General features: G+C 38.6%; 1 protein-coding gene across 1 annotated transcript in view; it reads left to right on the top strand.

Moving 5' to 3' along the window:
- spen (spen family transcriptional repressor) overlaps positions 1 to 20,583 on the top strand; it is a 39,464-nt gene extending 18,881 nt beyond the window's left edge. The window contains exons 4-15 of the mRNA XM_052106206.1: positions 2,781 to 2,941; positions 7,673 to 7,873; positions 7,973 to 8,124; positions 8,244 to 8,369; positions 8,866 to 8,979; positions 9,107 to 9,220; positions 9,306 to 9,406; positions 9,491 to 17,105; positions 17,262 to 17,612; positions 17,720 to 17,914; positions 18,135 to 18,293; positions 18,666 to 20,583. Coding sequence (XP_051962166.1) covers positions 2,781 to 2,941; positions 7,673 to 7,873; positions 7,973 to 8,124; positions 8,244 to 8,369; positions 8,866 to 8,979; positions 9,107 to 9,220; positions 9,306 to 9,406; positions 9,491 to 17,105; positions 17,262 to 17,612; positions 17,720 to 17,914; positions 18,135 to 18,293; positions 18,666 to 18,797 — 9,421 coding nt within the window. The 3' untranslated portion in view covers positions 18,798 to 20,583. The remainder of the gene's footprint in view (positions 1 to 2,780; positions 2,942 to 7,672; positions 7,874 to 7,972; positions 8,125 to 8,243; positions 8,370 to 8,865; positions 8,980 to 9,106; positions 9,221 to 9,305; positions 9,407 to 9,490; positions 17,106 to 17,261; positions 17,613 to 17,719; positions 17,915 to 18,134; positions 18,294 to 18,665) is intronic.
- Positions 20,584 to 24,276: the final 3,693 nt, after the last annotated feature.

Raw genomic sequence — 24,276 nt, 5'->3', positions numbered from 1 at the left:
TCACCTGGCGGAGAACCTCACCTGGTCCCTCAACACCAGCTCTATCACCAAGAAAGCCCAGCAGCGTCTCTACTTTCTTCGAAGGCTGAGGAAAGCACATCTCCCAACCCCCATCCTCACTACATTCTATAGAGGGACTATTGAGAGCATCCTGAGCAGCTGCATCACTGCCTGGTTTGGGACTTGCACCGCTTCGGACCGCAAAGCCCTGCAGAGGATAGTGAGGACAGCTGAGAAGATCATTGGGGTCTCTCTTCCCTCCATCAAAGACATTTACAAAAAACACTGTATCCATAAAGCAACCAGCATTGTGGACTGACCCCACACACCCCTCACACAAACTCTTTACCCTCCTCCCGTCTGGCAAGAGGTACCGAAGCATTCGGGCCCTCACGGCCAGACTGTGTAACAGCTTCTTCCCCAAGCCATCAGACTCCTCAATACTCAGAGACTGGTTTGACACACACGTGTCCTGAGTTGCACTTTAATAACTGTCACTTTATAACTGTCTGCTACCTCAATAACTGCTATGTGCATAGAACATTATCTCATAGTATGTTATGTTTACATTTTTAGAAACTGTCATCTTTTTGCACTACTGAGTACTGGTCGGCGCTGCACTGTCTATTGTCCTGTTCATTGTCAGTAATTTGTTGTACTGTCCTGTACTTTTTGCACATGTTTGCACGTGCACTTTATATAGGTATATATAGGTAGTTTATATAGGTATTTTATTTCGTTGTGTAGTCTCATGTGGTCCTATGTTGGTCCTTTGTTGTTTTTATGTAGCACCATGGTCCTGGAGGAACGTTGTCTCGTTTTGCTGTGTACTGTACTAACTGTATATGGTTGAAACGACAATAAAAACCACTTGACTTGACTTGAAGTTACTATGCTAAACGGAATTTATATGCCCTCACGCTTAACCACATCCCCAGTATATGACACGTTGCCAACTGTATCTATGTGAGTCCAGTGTAAAGCAGCAGTGCTTAATAAACAAAAACGTAGGTGTCAGCATGAAGTCTAAGACCACAAATAAGGGCTTGTGAAAGAAACACAATTACTTTTTAGAATCATAGTAAATAAATCACACATCTGCAAAAGTAGGTTGCATAAATTGAGGTCACTTTGCGGAATGTGTTTTAAAGAAGTTCTAGACAGGGCTTTAGAATAGATCTGACAGCATTTTAAATGGAGTTTTCAGAATAACAGCAAATAACTTGCTTTAAAATATGAGTTTTCAAAGTAAAAGCATTTGACAGACTTATGAAGAGGCAAAAGGTCAATACCTAAAATTGCAGGGAGTCAGAGTAAATTGGATACCTTCTAATTTACCTAATCTTAACATTGTTAAGCCTTGCGTTTATATTTTATATATATATATTTTTATTAATATTTGGTGCAGTCAAAATAATCAGCCTTTAAATACTACATATTTTCTTGTTAGAGACACTAACAAGTTTATTATGCTTAAACCAATCAACCATCTTTGTGTTATTTTGCTCCTATAAATTATAGTCTGGGCTATCAATTTGTTTATGGATTGCATAAGTCTCAGAATTGCCTCTTTCAAGTGACTGGGTTGGAGGGGTTGTCTGTTTTTAACACGTATATTCGTAAAATTCCGTTTTTATGTCATCCATGTCTCGTTCGGTTAAAGTAGAGGGCATTGATTTGAAATTTGAAACCTCTTTCTCCTTCAAGTCATAGTAGAAGTGTAAATAAATAGACCTTTTTTATTAAAAATGCAGAGTTGTTGTGTTTTTTTAAAAAAAATTTTCTTCTTTTTTTTTTTGGTAATGGGACCGGCGTGCATTAAAATAGAACATTCCGAGGAGGTTTTCCTGCTTGTTAGAATTGTATGCTTTTCAAGGAGAAATGCTGTTGGGAAATTTGAAGAAGGAACGGCTGGTGTATTTTCACACTGCCCACTTGAACTGCCCCCACCTCCATGAGATCCAGTTGGAACTGGAAAATTCTAGCCTCTGCTGGATCCCTGCCCACTCCCACAGGCCAGCCCCAATCAGCAGCACTTCTTTGAGTTAGAGGGAGTGAGAAAAGAAGGCAGTGCAAAGATGTAAACAGAAAAAAGGGAAGCCATGAATATGGATGAATCATAGTGTATGAAGACGAATCCACTGTTATTTTATTCCCAAACCAGTGTTATTGGAGTTGGTTTGGCATTCAAGATATACATATGAGGTGACTGCAGTTAAAACAATTTTAAAATTAAGATTGTTTGCAAAAACATTTTTTTTTAACAAATATACCTGAGTGCTCTGCTCTCTCTTTTCAAATAAACCATTAAGTATGAAATTGGACTTCTTGGCGCAGTAATTTGTTTTACTTGGAACAAAAATATATTTTGTCTCTTCTCAGTGACCATTTAGATGATGTATAGAGAACTAAAGCAGAGTAAGAATTGTGTTTTTGTTGTTTTTACCTTCACCTTGAATATGACATACATTTATACTTTCATTTTTAGTAAATAGCTTGATATTGACTACATGCAGTATTTCCTTTTTGCATTACTGCCTCTCTGAGGTGAGAAAATTTACTGCAGTTTAAATAGTTAACTTTTTTAGCTGTGGAATCTTAAAAGCCTTTTTCAACAAGGCAACACTCATATTGCAGAACCATTATATATAAATTTATTAAAGATTTTGTTTATGTACTGCGTTGCTTCTGAATAGTGGGATCTACATTAGGTGTTTACGTTGGTGTTTCCACCATACATACACATACTGAGTGTGTCTGTTTCTTTTTCTACTCTGCAGCAGTGATTCCAGCAGCAGCTCCAGTGATCGATCTCCAGCTCGATCTGTTCAGTCAACAGCTGTACCTGCCTCTTCAGCCCAACCCCTGCCTTTACTGGATAAAGATGAACCTCGCAAAAGCTTTGGTATCAAAGTGCAGAACCTTCCTGTGCGCTCTACAGGTGAGGCTTGTGTGATTTTAATTTAAATAAACAGGGCTTGAGCTTCGCCATGGGATTGCGGATATTGTGCACAATTTTAATAATTCCCGCAAGTTCCACGTTCGTAATGCGTGGAATTCCCACACACATTTATTCACATTAAAGGGGTTGAGAATTTGTAAACGAAACCACACAGATGCACTAATCAAATCAATAATTTCTACCATAATTCCAGAATCTGTGCAGTTAATTTACAGTATTGCATCTCTCTCTGTCTCTGTCTCTCTCTCAATTAAAATTTTTACATTTCAAAGTACTTCATTGCCATACTTTATTTTCAAACCATATTGCCAAAGCATCAATACACACAACAAGTAATGATAAGAAAATAAAAATAGTTAAAATAAGGTACCTGGAAATGGCTATAAAAATAATAATATCCAAAACAAATTATACAATATCTAAAACAAATTAAATATTTAACAGAACATTAATAAACATTAAAAAAAAAATACTATAAAGGTATTTTCCGTGCTGTGTGGGCAGTGCTTCGTACACTGCTACATTGAATATTCACAGTAGACAAGGATATCAACTTCACTGTCCCTGAGTATAAAGTTCAGCATAAAAAGAGGCTGCTTAGCAATTAATGATTTGCTTGTTTTACACGCATTCATCTGCCCACACCTTCTTTGCCTGTGCAAGCGTTTCCACTGGTGCAGAAAAAATCTGCTTAGTGCCGTTCACCACGCCAGAGAGCTGCCTTTTTAGGCCGTGGTACAACAAATGTGGGCTGTTTTTGCCCAGTCTACATTTGTCAAATCTGTTAAAAATCTCATATTTGCTCACCAAGCCACAGTAAAGTTGTTACAACGTATCCGTGCAATTATCATTTGAAGTCCGTTTTTGATTTAAAGCACTGAATCCAGCAGAAACTTCAGCATTATCTTCACATGTTGATGCGCTTATGACAGACGTCACTGTTTTCAGCTCACAATGATTGGCTGCCGCCCAGCATTTTTCTTTTCTCCTTTGAATAAAACTGAATAAAGCTTTCCATGCTTGCTCTGCTGTTAGTCCCACAATCCACCTCACAAGCGTGATGCTTGGCTTCCATGGGAATAAATTGAAAACAATCGCTCTGCTTCACTCCCAATGAGCCAGTGGAAATGTACCGTAAATTTGACTGCGCTTTTACAAATGTACAGGATACCTCTCTCTCTTGTGCAGCATTTTGCAGCTCAATGAACGCTTATTGAGTTTAGTTTGAGCGTGTAGTGAGCAAATGAAGTACATTTTCACATATTTGCTGAACTTGATGATGTATAAATCTGCAATTTGACATGCAAATGCTTTTATTCCACATCTCTGTAAGCGACATGAAGAAACTATCGCTCCTGTTTATGACCAACGTAGATTATATAGTGCGACATTGGAATAATCTAGATTTGCCTTGTAACATTGTGCCACTCGCTCATATTACAGCACCTAGATAATCCCAAACATTTTATTCTGTCATCACTTACTCCCCTTCATATTTTTACAAATTCATATGACTTTTTTTCATCTGTGGATCTCAAAAGAAGAATTTAGGTCTCAATTCACTTTCATTGAATGGAAAGATGATGTATCAAGTGAGTGGTCATCAAAGCATTTTGCCTAACATCTTCTGTTTTCCATAGAAGAGAGAAATTCATATGAGCAAGGAACAACATGATGTTGAGTAATGCTGACAGAATTACAATTTTTGGGTGAAATATCCCTTTAACGACATGTTTAAGCAAGAACAACAGTATAAATGTGAGTACATGATTGCATGTCTTGCTAGGAAACAAGTGACTGAAGAGAAGGGCCATAATGTAGGCTGCAAAAAAAATATTCCATCTTAATTAAACTTGAGATAAGAATTGAGATAAGTAGACCTCTGTAAGATTTAGGTAAAATTGTTGTAAAATGTTTGGTATTATGAAAATTACAAGTCCCCCCAGAATGTTTATCCCCCCCACCTTTTTTGTTTTTCAAAAATGATTTTCAGTTACACAAAACTAGGCCTACCATAATTGTTAAATAATTGTCTGATTGCAGTTATTTGTGATAACAACAATTATTGTGCACTTAAAATTCAAATCACATTTTACTGTCCAGATAAGCAAATTAAGCAAATATATAAATGCTATGGACAGCACGTTTGTATGTCTCATTTTGCAATGTTGTTCCTTCATCTGAGCACTCCAATTGAACTCCTGAGAATTTTGACAGTGAATGCAAACCACTTTGGTTTCACTTTAATTAAACAGTCATGTAATAGCAAATGCTCTTGGTCATTGGGGGTTCGTCCATGCAGTGTTAATAACACCCAATGACACAGAGGAGACACCCTATTACATATATAAGAAGCATATTTTTATGTACACACAGAATCTTAAGGCTTCATAAGAAAAAGGGCTCATGGGTTTAGAGAGCCTTAAAATTTAGGACAGAAATATGTTGCTATTACAGAATAGTTACTACAATATATACACAGTATAATGTAATCTAATACAATATAGTATAATAGCTATTCAGGTTGGCTAGGTTCAAAAAACAAATATGACTAAAATGGAATAAAGTTGACCAAAAATAGATTAAATATTTTAAGTATTTGGAAATATTTTATATTTAAATTTTTTTTAGTGAAATGTTATACGTTTTTAAATCTTTAATGGAAATCATATAGCCCTATTTTATTAAAGAGCAACTATTATGGTTTTAAATGTGCCTAATTTGTTTTAAAGGTCTCATACAATAGGTTTATATGCATCCAAGGTCAAAAAACACTTTAATTTTCTCATTATTCAAATGGCAGCATACATTTTTTTTCCCCCAGTGTCAAAAACGTCTCCTTCAATAATCCGTTCGAAGCATTCATTCTAAGCTCCTCCTTTCAGAGAGCCTACTCTGCTCTGATTTATTATTATTAAAAACATTTTATTGACAAGAAAAAAACATTCAAAACTCTGTAGGGGAGAAATAAGAAATATACATCAATAGGAACAATACAATTTTATATATATATATATATATATAATGTCAACATTATATGACCGATAATGACCATGGTCTGTAGCAAGGCTTTATAATGACCGCTCATCCGGCCCTTCTTTCATGTCTCTTTATCACACATAGGACGAATTTGTTAACAGAACGGATTGGACCCCGCTCCAGAGTGTCAAAACCGACTTGTGTGCGTAAAGATTTCAGCTACGCATGTGTTCAGATCTGCGCGTGTGTGGGACCTATCATGAGTTGTGGTTTTGTTGTTTCTGCTCGCGACTTGTTAATTTTTGTGCACAATCATTTTTTTTTATGCTCGAATTTAGGATTTGCAAGTTTTGCAGGTTTACATTTTATGTGCGAGCTTTGTCATGGTGCTCACACTGTTGTAATTCACTTGCGCACTGTTTTGTCCAACATTTAACATAGGGCTGGATGATATGACCTCAAATCAAAATCATGATTGGTTGAAAATTTTACCTCAATTATGATTAATTAACTATTATTATTATTTTTTTTTTTTTTGCCCTCATATTTCACTGACAAGGTTTGTACTGTAAATATGCTCAACTATTAAAGGTGGGATATTTTTTTCTAATGAAAGTGTGCATTTCTTCTCTTTGTGATTTTAAAATAATTGAAGGAAACGTAAACTGTTTATGGTAATTTATTTTATATTTTGAACAATTGAAATCAAAGCTTGAAATGAAAAATCTTATGAAAAAAGTCACATTTCAGTTTTAATATAAAACGTTTCCTAAAAAAGTAGAAAATAAATAACTTGCATTTTTTGCAAACAAAATGAATTTTAAATAATGCAATGTGAAAAGTAGAAAATAATAACTTGTATCTCCTGTAATCAAATATTTTAAATAATGCCATGTGCAAAAAAATTATAATCAGCAGTGTAAATAGAACACTGCTCATTAAGAGCAAGAGTGGGACTTGGACAGGGCACCTCTAATGGATCAGCAGGCTGTGTATCCTGTGTGCTCATAGCATTATAGATGTGAATCTGACTCATGATTGCTGTTGCATGTGATTTTCCTCTCAGTGATCCTGTCCTATCACTCTATATGCAAGTATTTTAATTTAACAGCTTTAATTTAACGTCATATACCGCTTAGTGTAGTGTTTGAGGGTGGGTCAAAGCTGTTTGCGAGCAGTTAATGAAGACCAGAGGCGGGCTTTTTGTTACCAAATTACGTAGGTTAGTACAGGAAGCAAGTCTGGAATTACTAACGACTTGTTTCAGGTGTTCAGAATCGGTTCTTTCTTTTGGGAGTCATAACCATTTATCATGCACTTAGATTTTTTTAACTTTGCAGATTTTTTTTTACATTCACAAACAGCTATATAACACACTACATGAAAGGTAATATTTGAAAAACCATAATAGGTGATCTTTAAATGATTTCAAGATAAATATAAATGAATTCATGAAACAGTTTGTATGGCAATTAATTGTCATAATTGTGAAAGCCCCAATTAATTGTTAAAACCCCAATTAATTGTTTGACAATTTAATCATCAGTCAAATTTCATAATCGTGACAGTCCTGCATACAATTTTAAATTACCTGTAATATATGGATTTTTAATACTCAAACAAATATAGTATGTCCCATTTAATTTCAACAACATCTTGCAACACACTTCTGTAAGACAGCATTTGCTAAGAGCATAAATGTGTGATTTTTGATTTCCCTATCAATTTTAGATACAAGCCTGAAGGATGGTCTTTTCCACGAATTTAAGAAGTATGGCAAAGTGACATCTGTTCAGATCCATGGTGCCTCTGAGGAACGATATGGATTAGTGTTCTTCCGCCAGCAAGAGGACCAGGAAAAAGCTCTTAGTGCATCTAAAGGAAAGCTGTTTTTTGGGATGCAAATTGATGTCACTGCTTGGAATGGCCCAGGTTGATTCCCAGTGTTTTGTAAATAATTTTTTTCTTGTTGTTGTAAAGTTTGTAAGTAGCAGTGTAATGAACTTGGTTCTTTAATCTGTTCCACAATAGAAACCGAGAGTGAGAATGAATTTCGGCCTTTGGATGAACGTATAGATGAATTTCACCCCAAAGCTACAAGGACGTTATTCATAGGAAATTTGGAGAAGACCACAACCTATCATGACCTGCTTAACATATTTCAGCGTTTTGGAGAGATTGTTGTAAGTATATATTTTGAAAGTATCTGTGTAAAAAAAACAAAAACATGCAAGATTCTAGAACAAAGCCAAGGTAGTATTAAAGCACAACTAATTTATGGACATGTTCTGTCTTTTACTAGGATATCGATATAAAAAAGGTAAATGGTTCCCCACAATATGCCTTTCTCCAGTATTGTGACATTGCAAGTGTCTGTAAAGCAATTAAGAAAATGGATGGTGAATACCTTGGCAACAACAGGTTAAAGGTGAGGATATGATCAGATTAATACAATTATTCGAAGTGTGGTTGTCTAAAGGCTTTTTTATGTTTCTGCGTCGAACCTACAGCATAGGCTCTGCATAGTGGCCAATGCATTGGTTTGCATTTATAGTTGGTGTGTCTGCATCCTTCTGTGAGTACACAGGCAAAATGCTAATGTAATATAATGCATATTGTGGTCTGTGTCAATGCATCGTGCAGTCACATTTTTGAAGAGGTGCATGTGAGTCTACGACATAGGCTATGCAGTGACTGCCGTAGCTACGCGTAGCCTACACTCTAAATTCGAATCAGAAGTATAAATCTGCCTTAATGTTCTTAGTGTCCTTCAGCTAATTTCCAACCCTCATTTAGTAGAATCTTGTTAGAAAAGTAACAGGAGCTTCAGAAGCACAAGATTTTTTACAATTGTTCTCATTGGTATTAAAACTTTTGGATTACATAGAAAATATTGTTACTGATTGTAATTTTTTCCGCTGCAGCTTGGTTTTGGGAAGAGTATGCCTACTACATGTGTATGGTTGGATGGCTTGGCTTCCAATATTACAGAACAGTATCTCACAAGACACTTTTGTCGTTATGGACATGTTGTAAAGGTACTTATTCTGTACATCATTTTAAATGACTGTTTTTGTAATGTTAAAGTTACTGTAACTTAATTTATGGAATAAAAACATTTCATTTTAATGTTCCTTGATTGATTCCTATAGTTTTATTTATTAGGTTGTGTTTGACCGTCTGAAGGGAATGGCCCTCATTTTATATAATAATATTGAGTATGCGCAGACTGCTGTCAAGGAAACAAAGGGTTGGAAGATTGGAGGAAGTAAAATAAAGGTCTGTAATACATTAATAACTGTACCACTACTTTTTAGAGTGACTTGACAAACTATCTTACACTGTTAATTGTACTTGTTTGTAGGTTGACTTTGCCAACCAGGAAAGCCAGATAGCTTTTTACCATTCAATGCAGGCATCTGGACAAGACATAAGAGATTTCTATGAAATAATTTCTGAACGACGGTGAGTTGTTGTATATTACAGTATTTTTATTGTGTGGAATCTTGGCTGTTTTTAAATTCACTCATTTTCATTGGGCTTTTACAGAGATGAGCGCCGCCCGTCATATCATGAGTTTACAGCTGAGAGGACGTACTATGAGAAGGAGCCTGGAGTACGCACATTCACAGAGGATCCACGTCGAAAATATGCTGCCAGAGGTCGAGAGTTTTATTCAGAATGGGATCCATACCAGGGGGATTACTATGACCCGCGATACTATGATGACCCCCGTGAATACAGGGATTATCGAGACCCTTATGAGCAGGACATTCGGAAGTATAGCTACTTGCAAAGAGAACGGGAAAGGGAAAGAGAGCGGTTTGAAACAGATCGTGAACGAGACCATGGTCGACGAACAATTGAACATAATCAAAGTCCTTCCCATCCACTCCACCCCGCTAGCCCTGCTGCCTCCCCGTCCCTTTCTGAACGTCCACACAGTGACTCTGAGCATCATGTTTACAGTCGTTCATCTGAACGAAGTGGCAGCTGCAGCTCACTATCTCCACCATGCTTTGAAAAGCCAGATAAAATTAGTTTGGAGAGGTATAATAGGAGTGATAAATCAGAGAAAGACAAATCACTCTTTGAAGCAGAGCATGGAAATGGAGAAAAAGAACGGCACTCTGGGTGTAAGGAGAAAGGAGGCAAGGACAAAACAGTGAAGCAAAAGTTGAGAAAATTAAAACTTGCATCCCCCACTGTTCCATCATCAGAGACGGACCTTGAACCAGACAGGGACACTAGCCCAGAGGTTAGCTTAACTCTGCGAGGGAAAGCCAACATCAAACCATTAATCAAAGAAAAAGACTACTATGGAAAAGGAAAACTTGATCTTCCACCTTGTGTTGTGCAGCTGACAAGAGTAAAGGAGAAGGAAGGAAAGTTGATAGACAGTATCCTCTGTGAGAAACAAAAAACAAAGTTTGGGAGTGATACTGTTCGATCTCCATCCACATCTCCCTCAGCTGATCACAAGAGTATGCCTTTCCACATAGACTTTAAGCATGGAAAACCTCTCAAGGAGAAAGGCCTGTCTAGTCTGGTTGAGGTTGTCGATAAAGAGGGCAAGTTGAAAAACAAAAAATACTTCAAAACAGATCTTGGATTTGACACCACCTCTTCTGTGGAATCAGACAGGTTGGCTGCACGGAAGATGCGTTTTGAGGAAGTATCTAGAAAGGCTGAAAATTTAAGGAGTAGTCAGGAGGAAGATGAATGTAAATTAATGAAAATATGTGATGATCCTTTGCCAAAAGACTTTGATTATTCTAAAAAGTTTCTACGGAAAGAGACACTCAAGCGAGATATTTTTAAGCCAGAGAGGATGGTTACTGCTAGTTCTACAAAAGAAATGCTGGACACCGTTATGTCAGTAGGCCTCAGTCTTGACCTTCAGGCTCGACTTGGAGACCCGACTGAGGAGGCAATAGATCCTTTAGATGATCTTGATCAAAAAATAGGTGCTTTTGGTGGAAATAGTCAACCAATTCTCAGTCTTGCAGTCTCTGATGATGGGAGCATAGAAATGGAATCTTCAAGAGAGAAAGAACAGCAGTATTTGGATTACTTTGATTTACTCCCTTCTAGGCAAGAAATAGATTCAGAAAGTAAGGAAAGGTTGCTCTCAGATATTGGTCACTCACAGAGATGCAGAACACAATTGGAGCAAAATCGTCAGTTACAGCAACAACTGCTAGAGTGTGATAAATCTGATAAAGCTGAAGGCACACCCAGCACTGATGCAGAAGACTTTGAACGTCAAAATTTTGTGCATGAGGTTGGAAAACCACTCCAAGATATAACTGGTGATTCACCAACCAGCAAGCGAAAGAAGTTAGGAGCATTTGAATTTGATTTTGGCTCTATTGGAGAGCTCATTTACCAGAGGTTTAGACCGATAAATGATGAAAAAGTTCCTGAAAAGAAACTTGTGTCTCTTCAAGGGACACCCTTTGCTGAGGAGGAGAGAAATGCATCACAGTTAATTTTGGACAAAGAGCCTAATTCCCCTGTGGCAATGGAGACAAATTGCTTGCTTTTTGATGTCTCAAAATACAATATTGGTAAATCAGTGCATCAAGGGCTTTCACCTCATGCAGAAATTTTGAAAGCATCAGTGGCTGAAGAGGAGTTCTGTTGGGAGAGCAATATTAGGAAGAGTACATTAAGAAGAGAAATGAGCTTCCCCACCAACATTGTTAAACAAAGTATTCAAAAACGTCCTGAATGTGAATTGGAACCTGGAGAAGTTCAGTCAGACTGTGATGAGGATAGTGACAGCAGGCACCTTTCACTGAATTCAAACCCCTTCAAGAGAGAGTATGAGAGGCTTTCAGACGTAAAGTCCTCTGAGTCTCTTGAAAAGAACAAGTTCTATGAATTTGCATTAGATAAGACCATAACACCAGACACCAAAGCCTTGCTCGAGCGTGCAAAGTCGCTATCTTCATCTAGAGAAGAAAATTGGTCTTTCCTTGGTCATGACTCCAAACTTAAGAGCTTTTGGAATAGCACAGAAAAGGAGAAGTCTGAACCCACCCCAAGACCTATTCCTTCTTGGTATATGAAAAAAAAGAAAATTCGCTCTGATTCTGAAGGGAAGCTTAATGATAAAAAAGAGGCCAAACCTGAGGAACAAGAACGACAAGAGCTCTTTGCTTCTCGTTTCCTTCATAGCTCTATCTTTGAACAGGACTCAAAACGACTTCAACACCTTGAACGCAAAAATAATTATCCTGAAGTCGGATTTGGTAGAGATATTAACACATGTGATTCCCAAGGAGAACAAGCTGGAGATTGGGGATCAGACCTCTCTCAAGAGCCAAGAGTACTTTTTCATAGCCGCTTCATAGAGCTTCAACAGCAAAAAGATAAGAACCAACAGCTGCCCATTTCAGGAGGAGCCAATGTAACTGATAAGATGGAGGAAGATAAGAAATTGGATGAAGAGCTTGGGTTGCCCCCCATTCTATCAGACAGTTCCCAAGAGATGTTAGTTAGTCATACTCCAACTACAGCATCATCAATATCTCTCTCTCAAGTCTTAGAAACTTCTTTGCAGCATGGTAAGCCAGTTTTGCCCTCTACATTAGTGAACACAGATGGTCCATCAGTCATGGATGAAAGGTCAGAAGATATTTCATTAATTTCTCCTCTATTAATTAGCCTGAAGGAGGATAATAAAGCTGTCCCAGTGAGTGTTACACCCCCTGAGCCTATAATAATGGGAGATATAACTGTTGAAGAGCCTAATGAAAAGCTGAGTGTGTCCAGAAGAACTGTAAACTTAACTGTGGAACAAGATTTTAATGTCAAACCTCTTACTCCTGGTGTAGCTTTAAGTAATATTGAACCAGAATGTGATCCTATTCAGACTTCTCTATTGTTTCCAAACCCCGATCAAACTGAAGAGATTGTGGAGCTTCAAGAAAAAAATGCAGAACCTGTTAGTCCTTCTCTGCACAAGGTTGCATCGCCAGTTGAGTTACCAGTTATGGAACCTGAGATTGAACAGTCACAGCCACCACGGAAACAACCAAAGAGTAAGAAGGCAAAAATGGCACCAGCTCTAACCCTTCCCCCCCAAGTTTCTAAGGAGAAACAAGCTACACGGAAGAGTGAACGCATTGACAGAGAAAAGCTGAAGAGATCTTCACCCAGAGGAGATTCCAGGAACTCTGCAAAATCTCCTGTTCATGCTACAGATTCAGAGCCGAGCCATGAATCAAATGCAAACCATGGCAGAGCAAGGCAGCGACGAAATGTGCGATCTGTCTATGCAAAACACCATGAGGATGAAGCTCCTCAACAATTAGGAAAAGATATTGCACAACCTTCCCGTTCATCCCGTAAGCGCGGAAGTGATAAGGAAGCTGCAACACAGCATGTTATGAGGAGAGGTCGTCCACCCAAAACTCGTAAAAGAGGTGATGATGTGTCTCCAGTTAAGGGAGATCAGCCTAAAAACTCTGAGGGTGAAGACCCTGAAATTAAAGAGTCAACATGCAGTGGTGAAGTCTCTGAAGTGTCAGAGGCTTGGCACTCTCCACCATCTCAAAAGGTCCAATCTTCACCTGTACAAACAGGACAGATCAAAGAAACATCAAAATTTGACAAATCATCAGGTAGTCCAGGACCCATTCAGTCAGACAGAGCAGAGGTTGATTTGTCTGTTGCTTTAGAGCACAAAGCTGAATCCAAAGATGAATCTTCAATGCAAGTTGGACAATTAACACAAGACACAAAACTACACACTATATCTAAACTGGAAAAGGAACTTACACATTCTGTTGAGGAAAAATCTACAGATGATAATATAGAAATAGCCCCTAAAGAAAAAATACAGACATTAGATAGGAATGGTAAAATCAAAGCATCAAGGTCAACAGGAAACATCAAATCAATGTCTGATGAGAACACCGTCAACTTGAGAAACCTTGATGATCTTAATGTAGATGTAGTTAAAGATGCCCTTCACTCAGGTGATGAGGAAGCCATATGTTTTGAAGAGTCTATGACAAAGACAAAAGTAAAAAAAGAGTCAAATATCTCAATTTACCACAAAGATGAAAGTGATAATAATGAAGAGTCTCTAGCAGAAATGGAGCCCCCTGCTGATCCTGTGGCTGCCTTGCTTGCACACCAAATGGAACTGGAAAGAGCAGTGGAGAATATTTCCAGACTTACAGATGAGCGTCATCCAGCACCTTACAAAGAACCACATACTGAACCACCTACCTTAATACCACCTGTTGTTGTACAACCTGCGGATGAAACTGAGGTGCAAAAGCCTGCCAATCCGGCAAGTGAAACTGAACTGGCTGCTGCAATTGATTCCATTACTGCTGAGGATATATCAGGTGATGCAGATAGATTCTCTGCTCCAACTACATACACAGCCCTCCTTCCTACATCAGAGGCACTAGTTTTGCCTGTAGCAAATGAGGTTATTGAACCTGAGACTGACTTGTCTTTGAAACCTATTATACAGTCTGGATCAGATAATGGTTTGGTTCCAGATTCAAAGTCTTCTAAAACAATTACCATAGATACTTCACTCACAGAATCTTTATCATCAGAGGCCAAGAAAGGAGGAAAGGCACGACCAAAAACGCCAAAGAAATCTAGAGGTTGGAAGGTTTCTATCAACAGAAAATTTGAAATTTTTAAGGATACAGTACTAAAGCCTGGGTCAACTACAGTCAAGCTTCCAGAGTCCATACCAGAAGAGATTCAAACTGCAAACCCTAAGGCAGCAACATCTGCAGCAGCAGCAGCAGCAGCTGTAGTCACTGTTGCTGCTGCATGCAAACATGAAGCTACATCTACAGTGACTCTAGACACACCAAAAGAGGCAGAGCAGCCTGCTGTTGACCAGCCTGAACCTCAGGAATCTGCATTCCACTCTGGGAATAATAGTCCTTCTTATTTAAGGACACAACATCCATCTGTTGTTGAGTCAGTAGCACCTACACTTACCTCACCCACAACCTGTCTGAATTCGCCTGTATGCTCTTCTAAGACTTCTCTCACACCTGCTGAGTGGAACACCAGAACAGAAGAGAAAGGAATGCCACCTAAACCAAAAGTTAGTGTGGCATTGTCTACACTAGGAATGGGGACACCCCCAGCAAATCCTCCCATGCCCCCTGACACAAAAGCCTCTGATATTGACCCTAGCACCAGTACACTGCGAAAGATTCTCATGGAGCCCAAGTTTGTGTCTGCCTCAAACACCAATGCAGTTCCAAGAATGCAGTTCACAACCACTTTAGCAGATCCAAATTCAATTGAGACAGTGCTGCCTTTAAAATGCTCTGTAGCTGAAGATAGACCTAACCCTATAACCCAAGTTGTACCCCATACAACACCACCACAGCCAAATCCTCTGAAACAATGTGAGACTCAGCAGATCTTAAAAGAGAAACTGGCTATAACTTCCACTGCTACTTCAGTCATTAGTCGGATACCTATGCCCTATGATTTTGAGGATACTCCTCGCATCTCTTTGAGCAACCGCAGTTCTGGAATGCCCTTACCAAAGCAGAAGTATCGTTTAGGCTTGAATGAAAATAGCAGGTATCATGGACTTCCACTGTCTGATGATGGAGGAAGTGTTGGACGGCCTGTTGTTGAAAGCACACATTGTAACACAGGGTCAAGTACTGGTTTGAGAGTCAATACATCAGAAGGTGTGGTTGTATTGAGTTATTCTGGACAAAAGACACAGCCACAGCGGGTTATTGCTAAAATTAGTCCGATCCCACCTGCCAGTGCAGTTGATATAGAGTTTCAACAGTCTGTATCAAAATCACAGATAAAACAAGAACCACCATCTCAGTCCTCTACTCCAAAAGGATCGCAGACCCCTACATCTTATGGACACACAGGGGTAGTATTAACTGGCCAGACCTTCAATTCCCAGCCTGTTATTTCCTCAATTAGTCAGCAAAGTACTGGATCTGAAAAATGTGAACCCTCCTACTACACTGGTCAACAAGGAGGTTCTGTGAAAACCTTCCAACAGGCTGCAAGTATTCCTCAACTTCTAAGGTATGGTCCATCAATTACACAACAGCAACATTTAAAAAAAAATGGAGCATCGGAGTCTGTTTCAATGAAAGGTGATATAAAACCATCACAGAACTTTAATGTAAACACAGTTTTAAGTCCAAACCACCCCCCTTTATCAGGTAATCACATTTCATGTCCAGGTGTCGCACATGAAAGAGTGGTCTTGCTACCCAAACAAGATTCACATTCACCAAGGGCATCAGGCCATTCACCTTCACCTTTTCCAAAAGTTGGCCCTTCAAGCAGCTCAGTTGTTTTGGGACCAGTTGGCCCTAGATCTCAATATGTGTCAAATATACACCATGCTGAGCAATCAGTGATCATGCCCCCTCATAGTGTTAACCAGCCTGTGCCCATAGGTCATTTGTCCCAAGGAGATGTCAGAGTCAATACCCCATCATTACCTACAATAGGTTATGGAATGCATTCAGAAAACCTTTTATCACCACAGTCGGGATCTCAGCAACGTTCCACTACTCCCCAACCTGCAGTAATCAGAGAAGTGGTTCTTAAGTCACATGCAGGTTCATCTGTAGGTGCCCAGGTTGGTGAGACAAGCAGTGATGATATGCACAATCTTGCACAAGGACTTCGTAGGGCATCTGTACCACAGTTACACCCAGAAAGCATGGTAATGCAGCCTGAATACAAAGGTCTGCATCACAGGGCTATGCGACTAGAACAGTACAGCAGAGATGTGCGGCTGCTTGTGCACCAGCATTTGGCTGACCATCCAGTTGTTGTTGAAAATCGTCAAACTCGAACACCAGAGGCTATGCAGTCTTCACACATTTCATCTGCTTCTTCTAAAGCCTATCCTGTTGTAAAAAATGCCCAGATTGTTAGGGATGCACCAAAAGCACTGGAGATGAAGATGCCCCCCTCCCCTCACTCAGACAGCAGGATAATGGGACACCTACCCAGCTCTGTGATGGTATCTCCTCAAGGAGGACAGTTGATTCATGCTGGAAATGTAAATTCTGTGTCTGAGTACTACAGAGAAATAAGTGGCTTTCATTCCCAATATCCAAGTCGTTCCGTAATTGGGATTAACCTGGCTAACCGTGAAATTGCAGCATCTCAGGTGAGACTTTGTTTGGTGCCCTACAGTTGCAAAGTCAATAATTATGTTAACCATAGAAGTTTCAGATTTTGTCTTGTGAAAACGTAATATCTGTTTATTTGCAAGTGTGAGATTTAGTACTTTCCACTTACATTTATAAATATTTTTCTTCACCAGGTCTCTCAAGACATTGACCATGGTCAAAGACATACGGTTCCTTCTGTCTCCTCCATTGCTTCAGTGGGAGGTTTTGCTGAACCAAAACTTGACTGTTCACACATTCGACAGCCAAGCTCCATGGATTTGTCTCACATGTCCCGAGTCCAGGATGAGACTGGCTCCCCTTCTTACACTTCTCCAGTGACTATCACTCCCAAATTGGAGTTGCCTCTCTCTGTACAGAAGGGACCTCAAGGACCTATGACTAGCCAGATGCTGCCTCCATCCCTGGCCTCCTCTCAGATGCGATCAGACATTAAACTGGATCGCACAGGACTTCGGTCTGTTGATATGGTGCAGCTGTTAACGGTCTGTAACTAATGTATTTTTGATAAAAAAAAATTATTTCATTAAATCTCTAATGGAAATAAATGTTTGTATTCATATTGTAACAGTCACTTTGTCTTCTTTTTTAGAAATATCCAATTATTTGGCAAGGTCACCTGGCACTTAAAAATGACACTGCAGCTGTACAGCTGCACTTTGTGTCTGGTAACAATGTTTTAGCTCATCGTTCACTGCCAACGCCAGAAGCAGGTCCTTTTCTTCGCATTGCCCAGAGAATGCGCTTAGAGGCATCACAACTTGAAGGAGTTTCCAGAAGGATGACTGTAAGCATTCCGCTTTCCTTTGTACCTTTCATATTCTTTTCTCTGACTAAATCAAGTATCTGTCTACAAACTTTTTAATTGACTGGTAAATGCAACAGAATTTACAGCGAGCTTAGGAAGTATTTATAAAACCATAATGTATTGAATTTGCGTAGTATAAAGCAAAATGTATTGAAATATAAGAACAGGGTTAGGAGTTTAAAAAATATATATTTTCTAGGTTGATGGGGAGTACTGCCTTCTGTTGGCATTGCCTTGTGGATTGGACCAAGAAGATGTCCATAACCAGACCCATGCCCTCAAAACTGGCTTTATCACTTACCTGCAAGCAAAACAAGCTGCTGGAATTATCAATGTCCCAAACCCAGGCTCTAATCAGGTTAGTTTTTAATAAAAATCTATGTAAAACATTACTAATTAACTTTATGAATTATAGTATTCAATACAAATTTTAATACAAGTTTTTCCTAATGAAAATTTTTTGGTAAATTTGTCATACCTAACCAAGTTTAAAAGAAGAGATGCTTCCATATTTGGACACCTCAAAGAGGAAAATATATTATACGATCAGCCTTTACAAAAATTAGCAAAATCTTTATTTAATTAAGCTTTTTTTCTCTCACAAATGTGGCATTGTCAAATTGTTTTACTGCTCATAAAAGACATGTTGGGGCATATAAGGGCACAATAATTTCAACATAGAGCCACCTGTTGACTAACAAATATATTGTTTCCTATATTTCCCCTGTAGCCAGCTTATGTTGTCCAGATTTTCCCTCCGTGTGAGTTTTCAGAGAGCCACTTGTCTCATCTTGCTCCGGACCTTCTCAATAGTATCTCCAGTATCTCTCCCCATCTTATGATTGTTATAGCTTCTGTATGAGAGGGGGGGATCCCAGCATACATACAGTATGCCAACACCAGCCTTTGGGACTTGCCAGTTTCTACTATGGAGAGTACCTCAATCTTAGACAAGTTTCTTGTCTTTGGCCATGTGCTCATTCTCTTTTTGTTCTTTCACCAGCTTATTAATCCATGACTCATTGCCGCTTCCATTCACCTTTCACAGTTGTAAATGGAGCTACTTACAACGATCAATTCTCTGATCATTTTTTTTTATCTTCTTTTGGAGATTTGAATCTATGGTTTTTCAAACATTGGAGATTTTTTGGATTATTAGGACATGGGGGGTAAAGAAACTTTTTTTTTTTTGTATTGCTATGATAGTGATTCCTTTTTCTGAAGAAAAATAAACAGATCAGTAATTGCACTATGTTATAAAAAATCTAAAAAGTTAAAAACAAGTTTGTACAAATTTGGTTATTGAAATGATACCTTTAAGTTATTACTTGGACATGCTTCATTCACCAGCCATTTTATGGTATAGACTAAAAATGTTATATTGTCAAAGTAGTTCATGGAATTCCTTTGACAAATTTTATATAATTAAAAAAGAAATAATTATGTAATCTAAAGCAGCTACTGTTCAATCAAGTAAACCATTTAATTCCATGTCATATGTAGAAATGGCTCTTGACCTAGCCCTTGTTTTCTCCCAACGGGACAAAATATGGGAGCATTCTGAGTTGTACAGTTTATACTTGATGCCTCGATATTGGATTGTATGTATACATTATTTGCTTTCCCCTAAAGAGAATTAGGCCAGACTGTAAATATTTTGTATATTTAAAGACTTTCAAAGCAGTCATAAGACACTGCACATAACAAGTATAACAAGATGACAACCTGTTGCCATCAACCATGAAAGTGAATTGTCAGTTACCGCTGGAGTATAATTTCAGTGTGTGTGTGTGTGTGTGTGTGTGTGTGTGTTTTAAACCAATCCTGTGCCATATCTTTTCATATGGATGAAAACTAAATTAATTGAGATTCATTAAAACTTTATTTTGATACTTGACTTTGTATTTGTCACTTGAGCTGTAAGGCCTGCTTTTACATTGCTTTATGTATTTTCTCCCCTACTTTTCTTTCTTTTCTTTTTTTTTATTATTGTCATGTCAGAAAGTTAACAAATTTTGTGGGTGTCTTAACTAATGACATTGACCTAAAGACCTCTAAAGTGTATAAATCAGATTTTTACTGTTTCTTGTTTTTATTTTTACATACCTCTGAATGTCCAACAAGAACTGTGCAATGCAAGTGGTGAAAATACTTTGTAAAGAGAGAGAAAAAAATATTAAATATTTTAAAATCTGTCAGGAGACAATTTTTTTTTTGTTTGTCTCATTTCTTTATTGATGTCTCCTTGAGCCAAGCTGTAAATAATAATTTTCATATTTGTGGTTTTCTCTTTGTATTTTATGACAGGGTCATTATTTTGTTTTGTGAAACAAAACAAGAATATGTCAAGAAAACCGATGCAGAAAGTAAACCATGAGTCTTAGTTTTGAAGTTTCATATGATTGACTACAAATGCTCTCATGGTCATTTTGGAGGCACTTACATTTTTCATATATAGATTGAAAACATCAAAATGCCAAAAGAAAGAGCAAAAAAAAAAAAAAAACAGATGATCTTAAAATTTTGTCTGATTTTTCACATTTCATCATTTTGAGTGTATTTTGCTGTTCCTCTATGAGGACATTTTAAAATGAAAAATAAATGTTGTTGGTTAACAACCCTGCAGATCATTAAATGGTCATTCACTATCTGCCTGTTGTTTCTTTCTGATTTTTATTCACCAATAATTTTGCCTTTGTGATATTTGCCTAAGGTAAATACAGTTTAGATTGGCCATTGCATAAAATAATGTGTTTTGTTGACAAGTATTCCCCATTTTAAGAGCATTTTTCCCTTTATTGTACCAATAATAATTAAGCAAAGCACTGTTACCATAGTTACTCATACATTCCAATGAGGAAAACGGACAAATATCCAATGGATTTGGCTATTTGGCTATAACGAAAAACATGACGAAAAGCTGTTGGGTATTTTTTTTACTTCTACCAATGCCAAAAAAAAAATTGTATTACCCACCAACTGCATAAATATTAGCCCAAAGAAGAGCCCTGAGGCTGTATACTGTTGAGCCATAAATTAGTTCCCAAACGATTCAGTACACTTGACATTGCGTCACTAAAGGCACTTTTCCACTGCATGTTACGGTTCGACTTGCCTCAACTCTGCCCGCTTTACTTTTCTGAGCTTGCATTTCCATTGCAGTTTAGTACTGCCTAAACGTGGGTGGGATTACAGGCTGATCGTCATAGTTGCGCCGCCTCTACTGCTGTGACATCATCTTAAACACGACGCAAACTGACCAAAACAATAACACAACTGCTAGCTGTTAGCTACTAGCTCATTGTGCTGCATAAAGCAGTTGTTGCATGGTGATTTTACACAAGAGTAACAGTTAAATTGGCCATGTTGTTTTAGAAACAAGCTTCCAGTAGCTGGTCAACTAAATAAAGTGAAGCTTTCAAGTAGAGTATAGAGTTAACGTATAGAGTTAACGTCATAAAACGTGCCATCCTCCATCATGGCTGAGTCCAGGGCACTCTCCCTCCCATTGCTCGCCGGTTTAGATAGCATCCATTTGGTCGAACCACTTCCAATTTTCCTTGATGGTTCTGTTGTCACTTTTATTTGTAACTTTTCCCTACACTGTTTGTAGGTCCGGTGGTAGCTGTGTGTGGCCAACAGCTTCCTGAGAGACTTTTCCGTTTTGCTCATCGTTAACGAGTGGACTGTCTGCACCTTGTTTATTGACCATGGCGTGGTTTTGCACACAGCCATTTATTTTTTCACAATTCAAAAGTCGTGTGAACAAATGATACTGTTATCACTGTTGCTAACTTTAAAACTAGCGGGTGATGTCACGTGTCGGAAATCCAGTGACGCTGGTAGTGATGATTCTCCCTGACCAATCAGTGATCTGCAGGATTTTGACGTCACATTTGGTATCGGCTCGGCTCGCTTGGAACCTCGACCGAGGTGGCATTAAAAAAGTATCATGTACAGGTACTATCCACAGTGGAAAACCCCAAAAAAGCGAGTTGAGTTGAGTCGAGTTGTACCATGCAGTGGAATAGCCCCATAAGCTGACGTTATGGAAAGTAATGATGGATCGTTCATGAACGTTTCGTTCATTTTGAATGAATCTTTTATATGACTCAAAAGAACGAGTAGTCCAAGAGAGTGATTCGTCCATTTTGTCATGGCCATGCATGAGTAGCACCTGTGCTGGTGTTTCGTTCATTTGACAGGTGACAGCGGCATAGACTCTGTACAGGAAACAGAAATACTAGTTCATACTCCAAACCTTCCTTAAATACCAGCTGTAAGTTTGATTGTATTTTTGCCTTTACAGTTTCATGAAGCATTTCTGGTCTTAAATTTTAGCTGCTTTATTACTTGAAATGTATAACTTTGTGAATGTTTCTGTCACGATGCTTCTATTCCATAATATAAATGTTAATCAAAGCTTTAAACTTTCTGAATGATGGGGAAAATAACATTTGGAAAGCAAGATGCCTTAAAGTCAAGCCCAGTCCCACATTTTAAGACTTTGATATTTTCATCATAAAAAACACCCCATATTATTGACTTGACTATTAATTTGAAATTAACTGTAATTTATTTTCCCCTCATGATGTATCCTTTGAATTTACTCATAGTCATCTAAGACTATTTTACTTTAATTTTACACTTGGCAGACTATTCTTGTGATTTTAAAATGAAAATGTTATTGTCTCACTACATGTGTGAAAGTATTTATCATGATAAAAATAACTGCAACACAATGAAGAGATTAACATACCGCTTGTTTCTATGTGGAGATTAGTCTCCCATTCATAGACAGGCATCTTCTGTATCTAGATCTCCTATTTATGGGCATTACAGAGGGTTCCCTCACATTGAACTCATTCATTCTGAATTAGAACCCTATTGATTGTAGCATCGTCCTCACACAAAATACATTATGATGAAACACTTTCCCATGAGCCTCCTACGCAACAGTGGCTGCAAACAAGGATGCAGCAAACTATTCCACCACATAATATAGCTTGTGTGGTATCTCTACCTCCACAGCCTCCGCATGATGGCCACCGCATCAGTTGCTGTGCAGCCTGCGCACACTCACATGCAGCCACATCATCATCCATCTCCAGTGCAGCCTGCACCAGTCCAGCCTTTACTGGCCCAGCCAGCGATGCAATTTCATCACCCTAATCAACCTTTGCCCCTGCCTCCACCTCCTCTGCCTAGAGCACAGTATTATTATCCAGCTGACCCTGTGGTACCAGGAATGGAGATGGCCAATGCATCATACTATGGCATACCCAAACCAAAGATGGCATCCTTTTCATCAGGAAAGGAGAGTGATTCCTCATGCTCAAAAAAGGTCTAGACAGTATCCTTGGCCCTCACAGATATTTAACTGAGGACTACCAGTATCAAGTGCTGTTATATCATTTAAAGCTGCCTACTGCCTCAGGTAGCTAAAAGGTATTTTAGATATGAACTGCTTTGTTGATGCAATGCTGACACCTTACTGACAAAACTGCCTGTTAGCTATAGAGACTCATTCATAGAATACTGTCTCACCCAGTGCATCATTGCAAGTGGCAATTCCAGGACTTACACGATGTCAGAGTGTAAAGGATCAGGCCATACAAATATCTAAGCAGGTAACATGGTCAGTTCATGCAGAGCCATTTAGGCAAGAGCAGAAATACTTCTCTCAATCTAAAGCAAAGTCAGCCAAAACTTTCACCCGCTGTGAACAGCCCAGACCCACGAATTTGCCAATTGGCTTACTCACAGACACTAAAGTGGTATTTACAGGAAAAAAGTGTGACCGCTTTAAACCCTTTGTACCTACCACAACAACCGTGAGCACTACCTCAATTCTTGTGCAGCCATCTGCGAGCTGAGCCACACTTAAACAGCAAACTGGATTAAAGAGGAGTGGTCAAGGTCACATGCAAGACTGCAGCACACTCAAGAAAACCTGCTCCACGTGTGGTTAACTTCACTTACCTGTTCTGCATGTAGTTGCTGCTACGGTGGAGAACTGAATCATACTCACTGTGAGTACTACCATGGGTTACATATCATCTGACATCGCAGACTTGGACCCGATTACTCCAATTTGCTGCTTATGGGCGGCGGGATGCCTCCCTACCTCAGGCTGTGTATGGACTCAATAACCTACTGGGACGCCGATGCTACAGACATAGTAGTGATCGCTTTTAGTGACAACTAAATTATCACATTTTTCTATTAATTTCTATCAAAAGTTCAACATGACCTCAACATGACCCTCTACATCTCATGAGATGTAGGTAGTTGGCTGTTTCCGGAAGGTCAGGTACCCCTGGATCGGAGGCAGTATGCCG

The sequence above is a fragment of the Xyrauchen texanus genome, chromosome 35 (genome assembly GCF_025860055.1).
Source record: "Xyrauchen texanus isolate HMW12.3.18 chromosome 35, RBS_HiC_50CHRs, whole genome shotgun sequence".
In the NCBI taxonomy this organism is placed as follows: Eukaryota; Metazoa; Chordata; class Actinopteri; order Cypriniformes; family Catostomidae; genus Xyrauchen; species Xyrauchen texanus.
Note: the sequence above shows the minus strand (reverse complement) of the source record. Positions and strands in the feature narration are given on the sequence as shown.